Source organism: Ipomoea nil, unplaced genomic scaffold (genome assembly GCF_001879475.1).
Source record: "Ipomoea nil cultivar Tokyo-kokei standard unplaced genomic scaffold, Asagao_1.1 scaffold2868, whole genome shotgun sequence".
Taxonomy (NCBI): Eukaryota; Viridiplantae; Streptophyta; class Magnoliopsida; order Solanales; family Convolvulaceae; genus Ipomoea; species Ipomoea nil.
Window position 1 is genome coordinate 654,469 of NW_017619296.1, and position 14,748 is coordinate 669,216.

The 14,748-nt window shown below is 33.8% G+C and overlaps 1 protein-coding gene, 1 long non-coding RNA gene and 1 other non-coding gene across 9 annotated transcripts in view; all 3 read left to right on the forward strand.

Moving 5' to 3' along the window:
* The first annotated feature begins 1,879 nt into the window (after positions 1-1,879).
* TRNAQ-UUG lies at positions 1,880-1,951 on the forward strand. The gene has a single exon. It is a non-coding gene; the product is annotated as a tRNA-Gln (tRNA).
* A 6,268-nt stretch (positions 1,952-8,219) lies between these two features.
* Positions 8,220-14,748, forward strand: part of LOC109160671 (putative late blight resistance protein homolog R1B-17) — a 43,098-nt gene continuing 36,569 nt past the window's right edge. For 2 of the 7 annotated variants that reach the window (XR_002050803.1, XM_019308949.1), the window contains exons 1-2: positions 8,220-10,391; positions 10,573-10,610. Coding sequence is in view for 6 of the 7 variants with exons in the window: in XM_019308949.1 (XP_019164494.1) it covers positions 8,262-10,391; positions 10,573-10,610 (2,168 nt within the window). In the remaining variant the exon portion in view is untranslated. Of the gene's footprint in view, positions 10,392-10,572; positions 10,646-14,625; positions 14,636-14,748 lie in introns of all 7 variants that reach the window. The other 5 variants (XM_019308947.1, XM_019308948.1, XM_019308950.1 and 2 more) reach the window with 4 other exon arrangements.
* On the forward strand, positions 11,259-11,811 carry LOC109160675. The gene is made up of 2 exons (XR_002050808.1): positions 11,259-11,303; positions 11,575-11,811. It is a non-coding gene; the product is annotated as an uncharacterized LOC109160675 (long non-coding RNA).

Below are 14,748 nucleotides of genomic sequence, written 5' to 3' on the forward strand. Positions count from 1 at the left end.
TTCCATTCTGCAAAACTCAATGCACAGTAAGCTAAAGAAGATTGACCGGAAAAGTAGAATTAAGAACAAAAACTGGGATCTTGAGTTCAAGAAACACGAGTAAGCCAGATCGATTAGACTAATATTTTAAGTCCTCGGGCTCTGATACCAATTGAAAATGCTCATGGATCTTGAATGCAAGAGATAACCTAAAGGTTCCTACTAAATTTTAATTCAATTATTAAGTTGGACTAGCTCCAGGATATACTCTAGATAGAATAAAGAAACTAATTATAAAAGCAATAATTAGAACCGTGCACCAGGAAATGTTCACGGAATTCAGAGCCTCACTCTTACGTCTGTGGGGCCACTCACGTCAGCCAAATCCACTAGATGATCAACAAGGAGTACAAAGGAGGAGTACATTACACACTAAAGCATAAACTACACTACTCCAGCGCCTACTCCAGCATCACAATGGATTTGACGTGCAGGCTATCTTCATCACAACTTGAACCAGCTGAGAAACCTTCACCACTTGGATAAAATGATATAATAACCAGAGGAGGATTTTAGGAATGGAATGTAGAAATTAATCCTTTTTATCTTCAAGTTAACAATAATCCCAAAGTAGCAATTTATAGGAATAAATTGATAACTTCTTGGTATGAAAATGTGCAGCCTCCAACTCCTCAAATTAAGTTGCATCATCTGATTTAAAATACCATGGATGTAGGATCTTGACCAAAATAAATGTTTGAATAAGTAAACGGTTATTGGAACATGACCTGGCCTTGATCCAGAATAAAAATAGTACTTTATTTTGACAACTAATTAAGCCAACATAATAGGGTCCGATGTGTAACATATTTTTTTACACTTACACTATCTATTGAACTAGTGAACTAAATTCGTACGAGCTAACTAACTCTTAAAATTATTAAATGCACTTGGTAGAGTTTGTTGAGCGGATTCATTCAGAGGAAATGAACTACTAGTAGGCAAAGGAACTTGCTTAGGTCGTCCACTATAAACTTTCGCATTAGCTTCATCTACTAGTCTTTGCATTTTATGTTTTTGCTCTATTCCCACATTCTTACACTTTGCAATCCCACCCATACCTCCTTCTATCAAATGAGCTCAAACTCTTGTGTAAGTCCCACTAATGAATTGAAAGCTGTTTGAAAATTTTATTTGTGTTTAACAAAAGTTTCATACAAAATAGAATAAATTAAACTTATAAAAACTAAAAATACAAGTAAAATTATCTACAACTCTCATCTTAAGATAGTCTTTTATTATATTTTATAAAATAGTTCTATTGGTGAGGTGGATTGGAATGATAGTAGTGTTATTATTGGAAGACAAATTATATATGAATGTGCATAGTGCTGGTTAGTTGTAGATGCTTTGGAGGATTGAAGGTTGGGTGAATACTTTGTTGCACATCATACATACTATATTGGAAATCTGATGAATAATTTATCTAGACGATCTCATCATGGATTTGAGGCGGATTTATGGGATTCAATATATAATCTAAAGAAATCCGGAAACCTAGGTTATTAAAAAAACTTATGGATGATGCCTTTGCGTTGTACCAGCTGAATTTCTTCATATCACATCTCAACTCCTTTTGTTAATCAAGTGAAATTGTACACATTTTACTAGAGAATTAGTTTTGTACTATATGCACTCATATTTTTAATATAAAATCTTATCGTTTTGACTCAAAAAATACACACTAAATATCTTAAACTCAATAATATTTTTGGTGAAATTAAAAACTAATTTTATGTAATGTAATTAAAACACTCCGTAGTTTTTTTTTCAATTTGGCAAAGCCTTCTTTAGTATGAAGAGCAATTAATAGTTTAAAGAGCATTTATAAAACACAAACGGGCGTTTGGTCTAGTGGTATGATTCTTGCTTTTGGTGTGAGAGGTCTCGAGTTCGATTCTCGGAACGCCCCTTTTTTTTACTGTGTTTAAATATTTTTATCAAAATAGTAGTATGGCTATCGCTTTGGGTGCGAGAGTTCCCGAGTTCGATTCTTGGAAGGCCCCGGGTATGTGGTCTAATGGTACCTGAGTTGGACTTCCATTTGGAAGGTTATGAGTTCGAGCCTTAGTGGAGGCGTTATTGGTTCTTTGTGTTTCAGTTGGTTGAGAAAGTATATGAACAGATACTACAATGTAATAGAGCCAGTAACATTCAAAAAAAAAGTATTCTTGGATATCGTTGTAAATATTATGAATAATGTACATTACTTGTTAGAATAATGAAACATCTGGTTAATATAATATACATTATGTTTAAATATTTTTATCAAAATAGTAGTATGGCTATCGCTTTGGGTGCGAGAGTTCCCGAGTTCGATTCTTGGAAGGCCCCGGGTATGTGGTCTAATGGTACCCGGGTTGGACTTCCATTTGGAAGGTTATGAGTTCGAGCCTCAGTGGAGGCGTTATTGGTTCTTTGTGTTTCAGTTGGTTGAGAAAGTATATGAACAGATACTACAATGTAATAGAGCCAGTAACATTCAAAAAAAAAGTATTCTTGGATATCGTTGTAAATATTATGAATAATGTACATTACTTGTTAGAATAATGAAACATCTGGTTAATATAATATACATTATGGTTTAAAATAATGCACATTATGTTTTAGAATAATATGCATTATGTTTTAGAGTAATGTACATTATGAGTTATAAAGATGTATGTTGCAGTAGACGTACGAAAAAATAAAATTAAGCAAAACAACGTCGTTTTTGGATTGTGGTGGACCACGGTCCATGCAATAACTATTGATGTTATTATTGATAAATGACTTAATTAATGGATATGATTATAACTTAATATAAAATCAAGTAGAACATTAGTATCGTCTTGCATTCAAGATTCACGGCACACTTTCACTTTTCATTTATGCTTTCAATTACTCCTTTAATATTGTGTATCTATTGTTATATTATGAGTAGCTAAGTGTTTTGAGACTAGGATTTGGCTTGATTTCTCGCTATTGATGCCTATATGAGTTGTATTGCATAAAGGGGATTATTTGGGTGTTCTACAGTTCGTTGTGTGAATTGGGTTTGTTGTGAAATTCTAATCTATATAATTGTTGGATTCCAATTATATGGTTTATTTGGAGTGTGTTTAATTTGTTGCTACAAGAGTAGAGCTTGTATACTAGCCACACATTCACACACTTAATGCCCAATACGAGAGTATTTTGGGTGTTAAGGAGAATATATGCCTTGTGTTCTTGTTTGGCACCCTTGGGATGAATTGCAACGAGAGTGGAGTTCAAGGTGGGGTTGCAAGTCCAAATAGGTATGAGAGTGGTATTTGGACACTTTTGTGCATCTCACTTACCCTATGTCTTATTCTAATTTTAAAATCCTTAGTACAATATTTTGCATCGTCTTAACTTGAATCAATCAAGTCCCAGTCCTTTGTTTTATCTGTCTTATCTGTTATTTGCTTAATCATATCAACACAACTCTTTAACGATAGGCCTAGCTTCTATAAGAATAGTTCTAGCTTGTGCTTAACTCCACTTTGCATCAATTCCTAACATTACAAGAGTCATCTCTAGTGGAACGATATCTAAACTCTATACTGTGATTTGATATTTGATGGATTTGTGAAAACCATCATTATCATGTGTGATGGGGCAAAAGTTGGGAGTAGAATTTGGAAGTAGGAGTAGTATTTTCTTTAGTATAAATAGAGCACTTTGCTTAGTGTGAAAAGGAACTTCTACTCCTAACTTGCACCACGCCAACCGGAGCTTCCCGACCTTGTATGACCGGATGATACGCAACAAAGGAAATAAATAATTGGTGGTTTAATTAGTGGAGGATCTACAAGGAATGAATCATGTGTAATTAGAGGATAATTGATTAAATATTAGAATAAGGAAATTATGTATATTAGAATATATTATTACCTTGTATAGTTAGAATAATTGTAGTAACTTAATTATTATAGGTGTTAGTAATTTAGTATAAATAGGTCTATTGTATATGAATACCGGGAACCACTCAGAGAGAAATATATTGTTATTCCAGTCTTTTATATTGAAATGTTCTTCATTCTCTTTCATTATATTGTTTTACTTTTGGAGTTACCGTAACTCGAATACGGATTGGAGCTAGAAGCCTGCTCGAAAGGTTTCTTCCGTTGCGTACTAAATTTCAGTACGTATCATTAGTGCTTTCATTGAGAGGATTTGTGGGTGCATCACGTAACAATTAGTGTTTTCATTGATTTCATTGGTGATAATATCCTTATCTTTTTATTTTTTTTTTGTTATTATTGTTATTTTGTTTGTTAGCCGCATACGCATTCCTTAAAAAAAAGGTGAAAAAATTTGACCAAAAAAAAAAACGACAAAAAAAAAAGGATAAAAGTCAAAAAAAAAAAAAAGGAAAAACAATTGAAAAAAATTACAAATAAAAAAAAGTTTTTTTTTTAATTATTATGGAAAATATTACTCAACGTTGCTTATTGGTTTCTGTACATCAAGTATATTCAATTGATGATTTTGTATTGTATGAGATATTTTCTACAAGAAGACCCGTACAATATATTCATACTTTGAAGGATGAGAGTTACACCTTCCAAGCTTTGGTATGGTTTGATTCTATCTTGGATGCATTCATGGCCAAACAAGCTCTTCATGGCCAAAATATTTATGATGGGTGTTGTGTTTTAGACATTAAATATCCTGATTTAGAGTTGTTGATGGCTGTGTGTGGAGAATTACATACGGACCAAGATGACACTTTGGAATGTATGTCACATTTCAAATTATTCTAATCTAACTTTTCAAGAAGAACCAAGTAGCACAGGGTCCCAGGAATCATCAATAACTATAGTTACTCTCCCAACCGCTCACGACGAAAGCAACATTCAAGATTTCAACAACTTAGAGTCTCTTGAGGATTATCTTGAGACAAGACTTGTGAGTACTACCTTAGACTTGGAACTCAACATTGGAGAGCAAGAGATATTTTTAGATGGTACAAGTCAAAAGGGGATGCCATTTATATGTCATGATCAAGCTCGAGAACCATTTCAATTTGTTTTGCCAACTAGCCCCCATCCAAAGTTGCATGGACTGCTTCAACAAAGATGTGTTTATTCTATTCCTCTCTACACCTTGAGGACAAGGTGTTTTTTGAAGGGGTGGAGAGTGATACGCAACAAAGGAAATAAATAATTGGTGATTTAATTAGTGAAGGATCTACAAGGAATGAATCATATGTAATTAGAGGATAATTGATTAAATATTAGTATAAGAAAATTATGTATATTAGAATATATTATTACCTTGTATAGTTAGAATAATTGTAGTAACTTAATTATTATAGGTGTTAGTAATTTAGTATAAATAGGTCCATTGTATATGAATACTGAGAACCACTCAGAGAGAAATATATTGTTATTCCAGTCTTTTATATTGAAGTGTTCTTCATTCTCTTTCATTATATTGTTTTACTTTTGGAGTTACCGTAACTCGATATGGATTGGAGCTAGAAGCCTACTCGAAAGGTTTCTTCCGTTGCGTACTAAATTTCAGTACGTAACACCGGACCCCTAGTGGACTTCCCAACCTCATCACTTACCCTTAGTTAGCTTCCCGACCCCATTAGTCCTTATATTTAATTCATATTTCAATGGTACTAAGTAAAGTAGGTCGTAACATGTATTGTTCAACAGTAATAGTATATTTTGGATTTAACCCAATCCAAAAAGGATTGTGATTTTTCTCCTTTCAAGTTTCCACGTAAAACATTTAGTCTCATTACTCTTTTCATACTATCACTACTATAGAAATAACATATAACGTCTAACATATAACGTCGATTATTCTAAAACTGACGTCAAATGTCAATAAATTAAATAAAAATAATATATATTATTGTTTACGTCGGTTATTTAAATAACTGACGTTATATATTTAATTTTTTTTTTTTAAATTGACCATTTAACATCAGTTCCCAATGAAACCGACGTAATATGCTCATTTATTAAAAAAAAACAAAAATAATAATACATATAACGTTAATTGGCGATTATTGAAAGATTTAGCAAGAATCAAGGAAGAGATAACAAAGGTGCCAATGATTCTCGGTCATTAGACTACCAATTAGCAAAGAATCATATATACTCTTATGGCAATTCAATTCTAATTGAAACAATTTATCAAACACATAACCCATAAAATCAATCAACTTCTTTCGCAAGTTGACGTAATCTGTGAGCAAGTGCAGTGGCGGAGCCACAATGGGGGCAGCGTGGGCCACTGCCCCCCCCCCCCCCCCCCTCAACCTTTTCCACTAATATATAAGTAAATGCATAAGTCATTAAGGTGTTTAGTAGATCAGTGGGTAGAACTTTAAATATTACATGGAGTGTTAATGTTTCAAATCCCACTTATAGCATTTTATTACGTTTTAGCTCCTTATCCTTATTTGAGGTGTCTTTCCACCCTTAGACAAAATTGTGAAAGATGTAATTTTTTCTTAGAAGTGATATTTCGAATTAAGTACGCCCCCCCCCCCCCCCCACCCCCTCACATTATTTTCTGGATCCACCACTGAGCAAGTGCGTCTTGAGGGTTATGGGGGCCATTATGTTATTGGGGGTATATATGGGTTTGAAGCTAGCTTGCTTCAACTTAATTTCATGGCCGCCAGTTATGGCCACGGATGCTCTATTTAAAACCGGTGAGCTGGGCCTGGATAACTTCTGATGCATGCAGTCATTAAATAATATTAAGAAAAGAAAAAGAAAACAATGAATATTAAAATTACACATTTTGCATATTGGAGTTAGTTTTCAATAATTAGCTAGATTATTTATAAATTTATATGGTGCAAAACAAATAAATAAATTATCAAAATATTATATTATATTTTAACCATCTCCTATTATTATTAAAAGAAAAAAAAGTATGTATAATAGTCAATTAGTGTTGGTGTTAAATAAAAAGTATCCATTTTGTTCATTACCTTTGTTACAAAGTTTTTGTTGGGAGAAAATATATATTTGAACAATACGAAGGAGAAACGGAAAACAAAGATAGCATTTTTTACGTTTTTTATTAATAATATTTTTTTTATAAATCTGAAAAAATAAAAATGGCCTCAATTATATTTTAAAATAAATTTTAATTAGATTAGTGTCAACAGTAACCAAAAAATAAATAGAACTATAATAAGCAGGGTTATTATGACCAGGACTATGTGATCTAATGGTATTCGGGTTGGACTTCCATTTGGCTCTTTGTGTTTTTGTGTTTCAGTAGGTTGAGAAAGTATATAAACGTGTTATTGGCTCTTTATGTTTTTGTGCTTCAGTAGGTTGAGAAAGTATATGAACAGATATTACATTGTAATAGAGTCAGTAACATTCAAAAAATAAAAAAAGCAGGGTTATTATGAGTTTCAATGCTCAAAGTGTGAATGGTCTATTATTGTTGAGACCAAAAGTTGACCACTAGTGCACCATTATTATATTACTAAAACATGTTTGTGCTCTTTTCCTATTATCTTTTGATCAGAATTTGTTCCATCTCCACTAAACCACCTTTACTGAAACACTGTTTCCTATTTTCTTTTGACAACAATTATGAATTATCTCAATCTTCTAGTCATTCATTTCATCCTAATTCTGCATCTCATCAACTGATCAACGTAACTTACTAGAGCACAGAGAAGCAAATGGCGTACGCTGCTGTAACTTCGCTTATGGAAACTCTACATCTCCATTTCTTGCAATCACAACCATGCTTCCTTCTTCAACACAAACAACAAATAGTTTCTCTCCATGAAAATCTTGGTTTCCTCCAAGAAATCCTTGAGAAATCTGAGATCGCCTATGGCTATGATAATTCGGCTATGAAACATTTAGAGGCAGAGATGAGAGATGTAGCGTTCAAAGCCGAAGAAAGGATTGAGATGGAGTTGAGTAACATATACCTTCAGTCAAGCAGTATAGAGGCTTGCCTCCTCAGGCTTCATCGAATCTTGAAGCAAGCTGTAAAACAGACTGATTACCTGAAGAAGAAGTTGATTAAGATTAAAAGTAAACACCAGTTTGCAAAGAGTCCATCAATCCCTGGTGTTTCATTGCTTGGTCGGATGCGACAAAGAGGACTACTCCTTGGTTCAACATCATCACAGCCTGCAGAACTAGAAGCTGGCGAGAATAATATTACTGTGAGTAGATTTTTCAATAACTGCTTCAATAAAGTTTGACAATAGAATGGTCGGATGCAACGAGGAGTTCAAGATGATAATGGATCAACTCACCCGACAATCCGCAAAGCAGCTACAAGTTGTATCAATTGTAGGCATGGGAGGAATTGGCAAGACCACTTTAGCTCGGAACGTCTATGAAGATTCATCAATTACTTCTCATTTTGACAAACGAGCATGGGTTGCCATATCTCAAGAGTATGACGTGGAACAAATACTCCAATGCCTTATTGATTGTGTTAATGCAGAATCAAATGATGTACTCCATGAACGAAGAAATGACAACTTAACAGAAAGTTTGCGTAAACACTTGATGGGTCAGAGGTATTTTATAGTGATGGATGATGTATGGAGCTCTACCGCTTGGGATAGTGTGCAAAGATGCTTTCCAGATGATAATAATGGAAGCCGTATACTACTGACTTCTCGGCTAAGAGAGGTGGCTGAATATGCAAGTTCAGGTAACTCTACCATTAACATGCCTTTCTTAGATGCCAATAAAAGTTGGAATCTCTTCTGCAATGTGTTAGGTCAAACAGAATTTCTTTCAGTGTTTGAGCAAATTGGTAGAGACATAGTGAAGAAATGTAATGGATTACCTCTAGCTATTACTTTAGTAGCTAGTCTTCTCTCCAAGACAGAGGCCGCAGTGGAGAAGTGGAATAATGTTGCAGAAAATGTGGGTAGATATGTAATTGGTGATTCTAATGATACATGTTCCAGAATACTGTATTTGAGTTACAACCAATTACCACACCACTTAAAAGCTTGTTTTCTATATTTTGGAGTTTTCCCCGAAGACTATGAGATCCATGTGAAGAAGTTGGTTAGGTTGTGGGCGGCAGAGGGATTTTTGAGGGCAGAGGACCATCGAAATATGGAGGAAGTGGCCATGGAATGCTTGCAAGATCTTGTTGATAGAAGTCTTGTTTTTGTTAACAAACAGAGCTACAATGGGAAAATGAAGACAATAAGAATACATGACATGTTGCGGGATTTGTGTTTAAGAGAAGCTCGACATGAAAATCTCTTGAATGTTGTTGGAGATGAAAAACTTCCATTTTACAAGAAGAGAATCTCTTGTCGTTGGATAAGTGCTACATCAGGGTTTCATCTACTTCCTTTGACAAAGTGCTTTCACAAATCACATTCCTTTCACTATCCGTATGCTTATTACTATGAAAGTGTACAATGTCTATTTTCAAACTTCAAACTACTAAGAGTAGTTGATATAGAGCGTATATCTTCCAATGGATATTGGGTACAATATGCGCTTGCAAATCTTATTCATTTGAGATACTTAGCTTTGAGGTATTCAACAAATTCTGATAAATATTTTTCTTTAGAGCTTTTTGAGCATTGGAATATGCAAAGCTTTATTGTTCATGGAGCATTGAAATACTCTATGGCATATGGAATTTGGAAAATGCCACTATTAAGGAATTTATGCATTCAACGGATTGATTCATTTGGAACTTTGTCAGTTGTTCATAGAAACTTAGAGAGTATATCATGGTTGGATTCTAAGCTCTGTACAAAGGATTTGTTTACAAGGATTCCAAATTTAAAAAAATTGGGAATTGATGGTGGATACGATGGAAACAATCTAGATTGTTTTAATAATTTTGTGCACTTGGGGCAGCTTGAGGAGCTAAGCATCAGAAAGTGGCTTAATCTCAACCGTATTCCATGTAGCGGCATCTCATGGGCATCAAGTTTTCTGCCAAATCTTAAGAAGCTCAAATTTTTCTTGACTAGTTTGGCATGGAGTGATATGAGGCTTATTGGTATGTTGCCGAATCTAGAGGTTCTAAAGCTGAAACGTGCTATTGCTAGGAAAGACACAATGTGGGAACCATCCGAGGAAGGATTCCGTAAATTGAAAAGATTGGTAATTGAATATACATGTTTGAAACGTTGGAGTGCCGTGGGTGACCATTTCCCTGTGCTTGAATGTTTGGAGTTACATAAATGCGATAATTTGCAAGTGATCCCTAGTGGTTTTGCGGATATCACCACACTAGCACTGATTCAGTTAAACTGGTGTTTGGATTCCGTTCTGGCTTCAGCAAAATTGATTGAACAAGAGAAATACAACTATGGAAATGCCCTCCTTGTTCGTTCGGAAAATATTATGGTCTTTTTCTATCCCTCTAATATGTGTGACCATTTAACATGCACTTACTTCAATTCATGCTACTTGAATTCTTCATGCCATCATATCTGATATGTTTCCTCTCACTTCTATCTCATATTTCCTTACCTATCTAACTGTTGTGCGTTCACCTTTTCTTTTTTTACTTATTTATGGATTGCAGACGAAACGTGTAAACAACAGAAGAGGAAGAATTGGATGTGGAAGAAGAGAGTGATATTTTGGTGGATTAGGCTGCAGGTATTTGAATTGCCACAATACTCTGTTGCAAATCATACTATATATTATATATTTTAGTAAACTGCAGCAATGATTTCTGGTTGTCAGAAGAAGTTGGTGATGGAAAGAGCTTAGTAAACTGCTGCTTTTTATTATTTTAGTTTTTGACTGTTTGCAGAAAGAGCTTACGATTTTCTGAAAGGTTTGGTCTTGCTATTTTAAGGAGTATATGGAAGTATTTTGAGATTAGATTTTTGAAAGCAGATATCCAATAAGGAAAACGTTATTCACTTAATTATTTTAAGTTGTTTAATTAAAGTATCCAAATTTCATAATATATATAGAGCATTGGGAGTTTTGAACTTATAAATTTGAACTTGCAATATTTCTGTCAATGTTTTTCAATTATGCCATCCATGTGAATTGAGTGTGATGCTCTTTTTGGTTGCAGAAGATAGCACTTGGGGCTGTTTCTGATGGGATTTTTGATATGCACTGATGAGCATGCAGCGAAGCTATGGAAATGATGGCCTCTGTGTTGGTTCCAAATATATTGAGTCCTCTCTCGTCCCAAATTAAGCGGCCTGTGACTCTTTCACATTTCATGCAACTTAAATTCTTCACCCAAGGTATAGTACTATCTGGAAGACTGGAAATCCATCAATGCCAGAGAAGGTTAGTGGAAGCTTAATGACAATTGATAGATATAAGTGGAGGAAAAATAATGGGGTTTGGAGGTGTGTTACGTTACGTTGTGACTAAGGGACCTTTATCGCGGCTGCCACTAGACCTTGGATAGGAGTCTACTCTTCCAAAGTGGCGGAGGCAGTGGCCATTCAGGAGGTGCTCAGACGAGGTACGTATCAAGGGAAGCTAGCTTCAAGAGGAAACAGCTGATGCACTATCATATCGGTGGTTCGAGGCCCTATCAAATGATAATGACTAGTGCTCATTTTATCTTATCTTAGCTGATATAAAATCACTGTTAAATTGTTTTTCACACACTTTTGTGTCTTCTTCTAAACAATCAGAGAATCGTACTATTCACGTGATGTCTCGGAGTCAATTTTTCAATCTGATTGTAAAGAATGGTTGTCATTGCCTCAGTGTAGCATAAAAACACTCTCTCGCATACCATAGCAGGAGGATCTGTACTGTTATATATGAATGTGGCAATGGTTTTTATAGTTGTTGTGGGTTTGTTGGTGTAATGAATACGTATAGTAGTGTGTTGCATCATAAAGTATATATTATGGTTTGTGGTTGAATATAATTGTGGTATAAATTAAAGTTGGTGTTATTTCTTCATCTCATCTCAACTCATTTTTCCATCTAAAAGCAGAGAGTACGTGGATTAATTAGTAGATAGGAGTTTTTCTATCTTTAAGTACTCCACTTGCGCTGCATTCCTTAATTAATCACATCACGAGCTGAGAAATTCAATGGAAATTGGATTATATATATTAATTAGCTTAGCTATCTGCTTGAATTGTGGTGATCGATAGACGATAGGGTGACGACAGACTACTGGGATTTCTTAATGCTGCTTTAATTTAGGTAATCTTCTTCTTCTTCCTCTTCTTATTTATATGAATAGCTACTAACTTCTATTAGTAAAGAATCATACTCTTATGGCGATTCAATTCTAATTGGAACAATTCTTACAATCCCCTTTTTTTTTCAAAGGGCGAGATTGAAATTGTGAGTATGTAATATGTCTAATTGCGTGTCATATTCTTATAGCTACACACAATTCCAAAGATTTCTCAGGCATAATTCAACCCTAAATGATACAAGAGATCAAATTATAGCATACTCACAACAACCACCCTAGCTAATTCAATGCATGCTCTTTTTTATGCAATTGAAATCATAGAAGCATCTATAATAAGAGCAAGCTTAATCCAAATCCCAGAGAAAAGGCACAATGGAATTGCATGTATTGAAAACATAAGTAAAATTGAAGGAATTGAAATGTAAATAATGAAAACTTAGCTCTGATTCAATGTAGATTGAAGATACAAGCTTGAATTGAAATTGGCATAATTTGAATTGCAATATTGACTTCAACTCTAATCTAACATAATATAACTTTATTCTAAGTGAAAAGGAGTTGGAGAGTTAAAAGTCCTTGGAATCTAAGACTTACAATCGTTACGACTACAGGATGTTGCCTTAATGGCCAAGTGCTCACTTGTCCATGTCTAATGTCTAGACCACACGTATAGTATTCTACCAGTCTACCACCTCTATCTTTACATGACCTCAATTTTAGGGACTATTTCTCATTTGTGTATATTTTGAAGGGACTAATTTGTGTATCTATTTAAACCTAGATGTTGCTCATTCTTGTAAAAAATGAATCAAACAGAAAAAATATAGGCCATGTTTGGTAAATGACTGTTAGCTGATTAGGTTAATTAGATGGTATAACTAGTTGATAACATTAGCTGATTGTAGAAAGGTGTTTGGTAAATTAGTTGTTAGTTGATAGATGTTTGGTATAATTTCTTTTCTCAAAAAGCTAATTGAAAAAGTTGCTTTGAGTAGCTTTTTGAATTTTAACATTTTGGAGTACAAAAAGCTAATTAATCAAACACTTATATTGATTTTTAAACCAAGTCAAACAACTAATAGTGATCAAATAAGTCCGGTTGTTATATCATGCACCGCGCGTCAGACACTACAGTGTGTCTAATGATGAACTTTGGACTCGCAAAGATATTATTTTGTTTTTAAAAACTACAATTCGCGTCCAACGCGAATTATAATTTTTTTTATTTTATATTTATTTGATAAAAATTCCAGTTTTTTATCCCGTACAAAAAATATTATTCACATCTTGTACATGCAGTCACAGCCACTACCACTTCAAAGCTTTCAACTAAACTTCAATACAAACATCAATACATCACTACCAACATTTTAGCACTAAATTAAACTTCAATACATTCAATTCACAACATACTTCAACACTTCAAAGTTTTCAACACATATGTAAACTAAACTTTAACACTTTAGCACTTTAATCCATACATTCACAATAATATCAACATGCACTTCAAAGTTCTCAACACTTCAAATTAAAGTTCGCAACACATACATGTAATAAGATAGCTAAGTACCAACAATACATGCATCATTAAAATTAACTAAATAAGAGTTCAAAAATTTATATATATTTTTCAACAAAATATTTAGACCAAACCTCACGAATCTCATCAATTTGCTCTTGTGAGTAAAGCTTTCTATCAAATGCCTACAAAAATTTAATATAATCAAATAATTAGTTTTAACATTAATAAAGTGTAATCTAAAACTATTTAGTTTTAATAAATTGTACATACCGTGTCTAAATGTTCAAAATCACAATATAGAGTGCATATTTCATACATGTATCTCATCACATAATACCCGCACTCCACAGAACCCAGTTGTTGAGGACACTACAAAATATGAGTTTTTATGTATATATATTATTAAGTTAAACAATAAAAACATTACTAATAAAATTGTAAAAAAATATTAATACTCTAATTTTGATATATATACCTCAATTGGATTCAAATCAACGTTGTTTTTAGGTCTTCTCCCTCCTAAATTTGCAATGGATCGAAATTCCCTATAATATACACTTATAAATAATTTATAAACAATAATGGTATCACAAATATTTTTCTTCACATGCATTACATCAAGACAATGTCGAACAGATAAGTGCTCCCAATATGGCAAATCCCATAATATAGACCTCTTTTTCCAAATACCCTTTTGACTTGTTTTTGAAGTTTTCCCCCACATATTATCAATGTTTTTTACTCAGCTCGTTCATAAATAACATCCCCTAGTAATGGTAAGCGAGTAACTCCAGTCTCAGATTTTCCATTGAAAGTTTTTTTCCTCTTTCGATAAGGACGGTCAATAGGTAAAAAGGTTCGGTGACTCATGAACACATTTTTCCTATTGTTGTTCAACCAAAGATCAACTGTCTCATATTCAGAAACAGGGTATACCTTAGCCCCTTTAGTAGTATACCCTGACAAGTTACCATATGCTGGGAAGTCATTGATTGTGCAGAACATCATGGCTCGTAAAGTGAAGTTGGTTTGACTATGAGCAT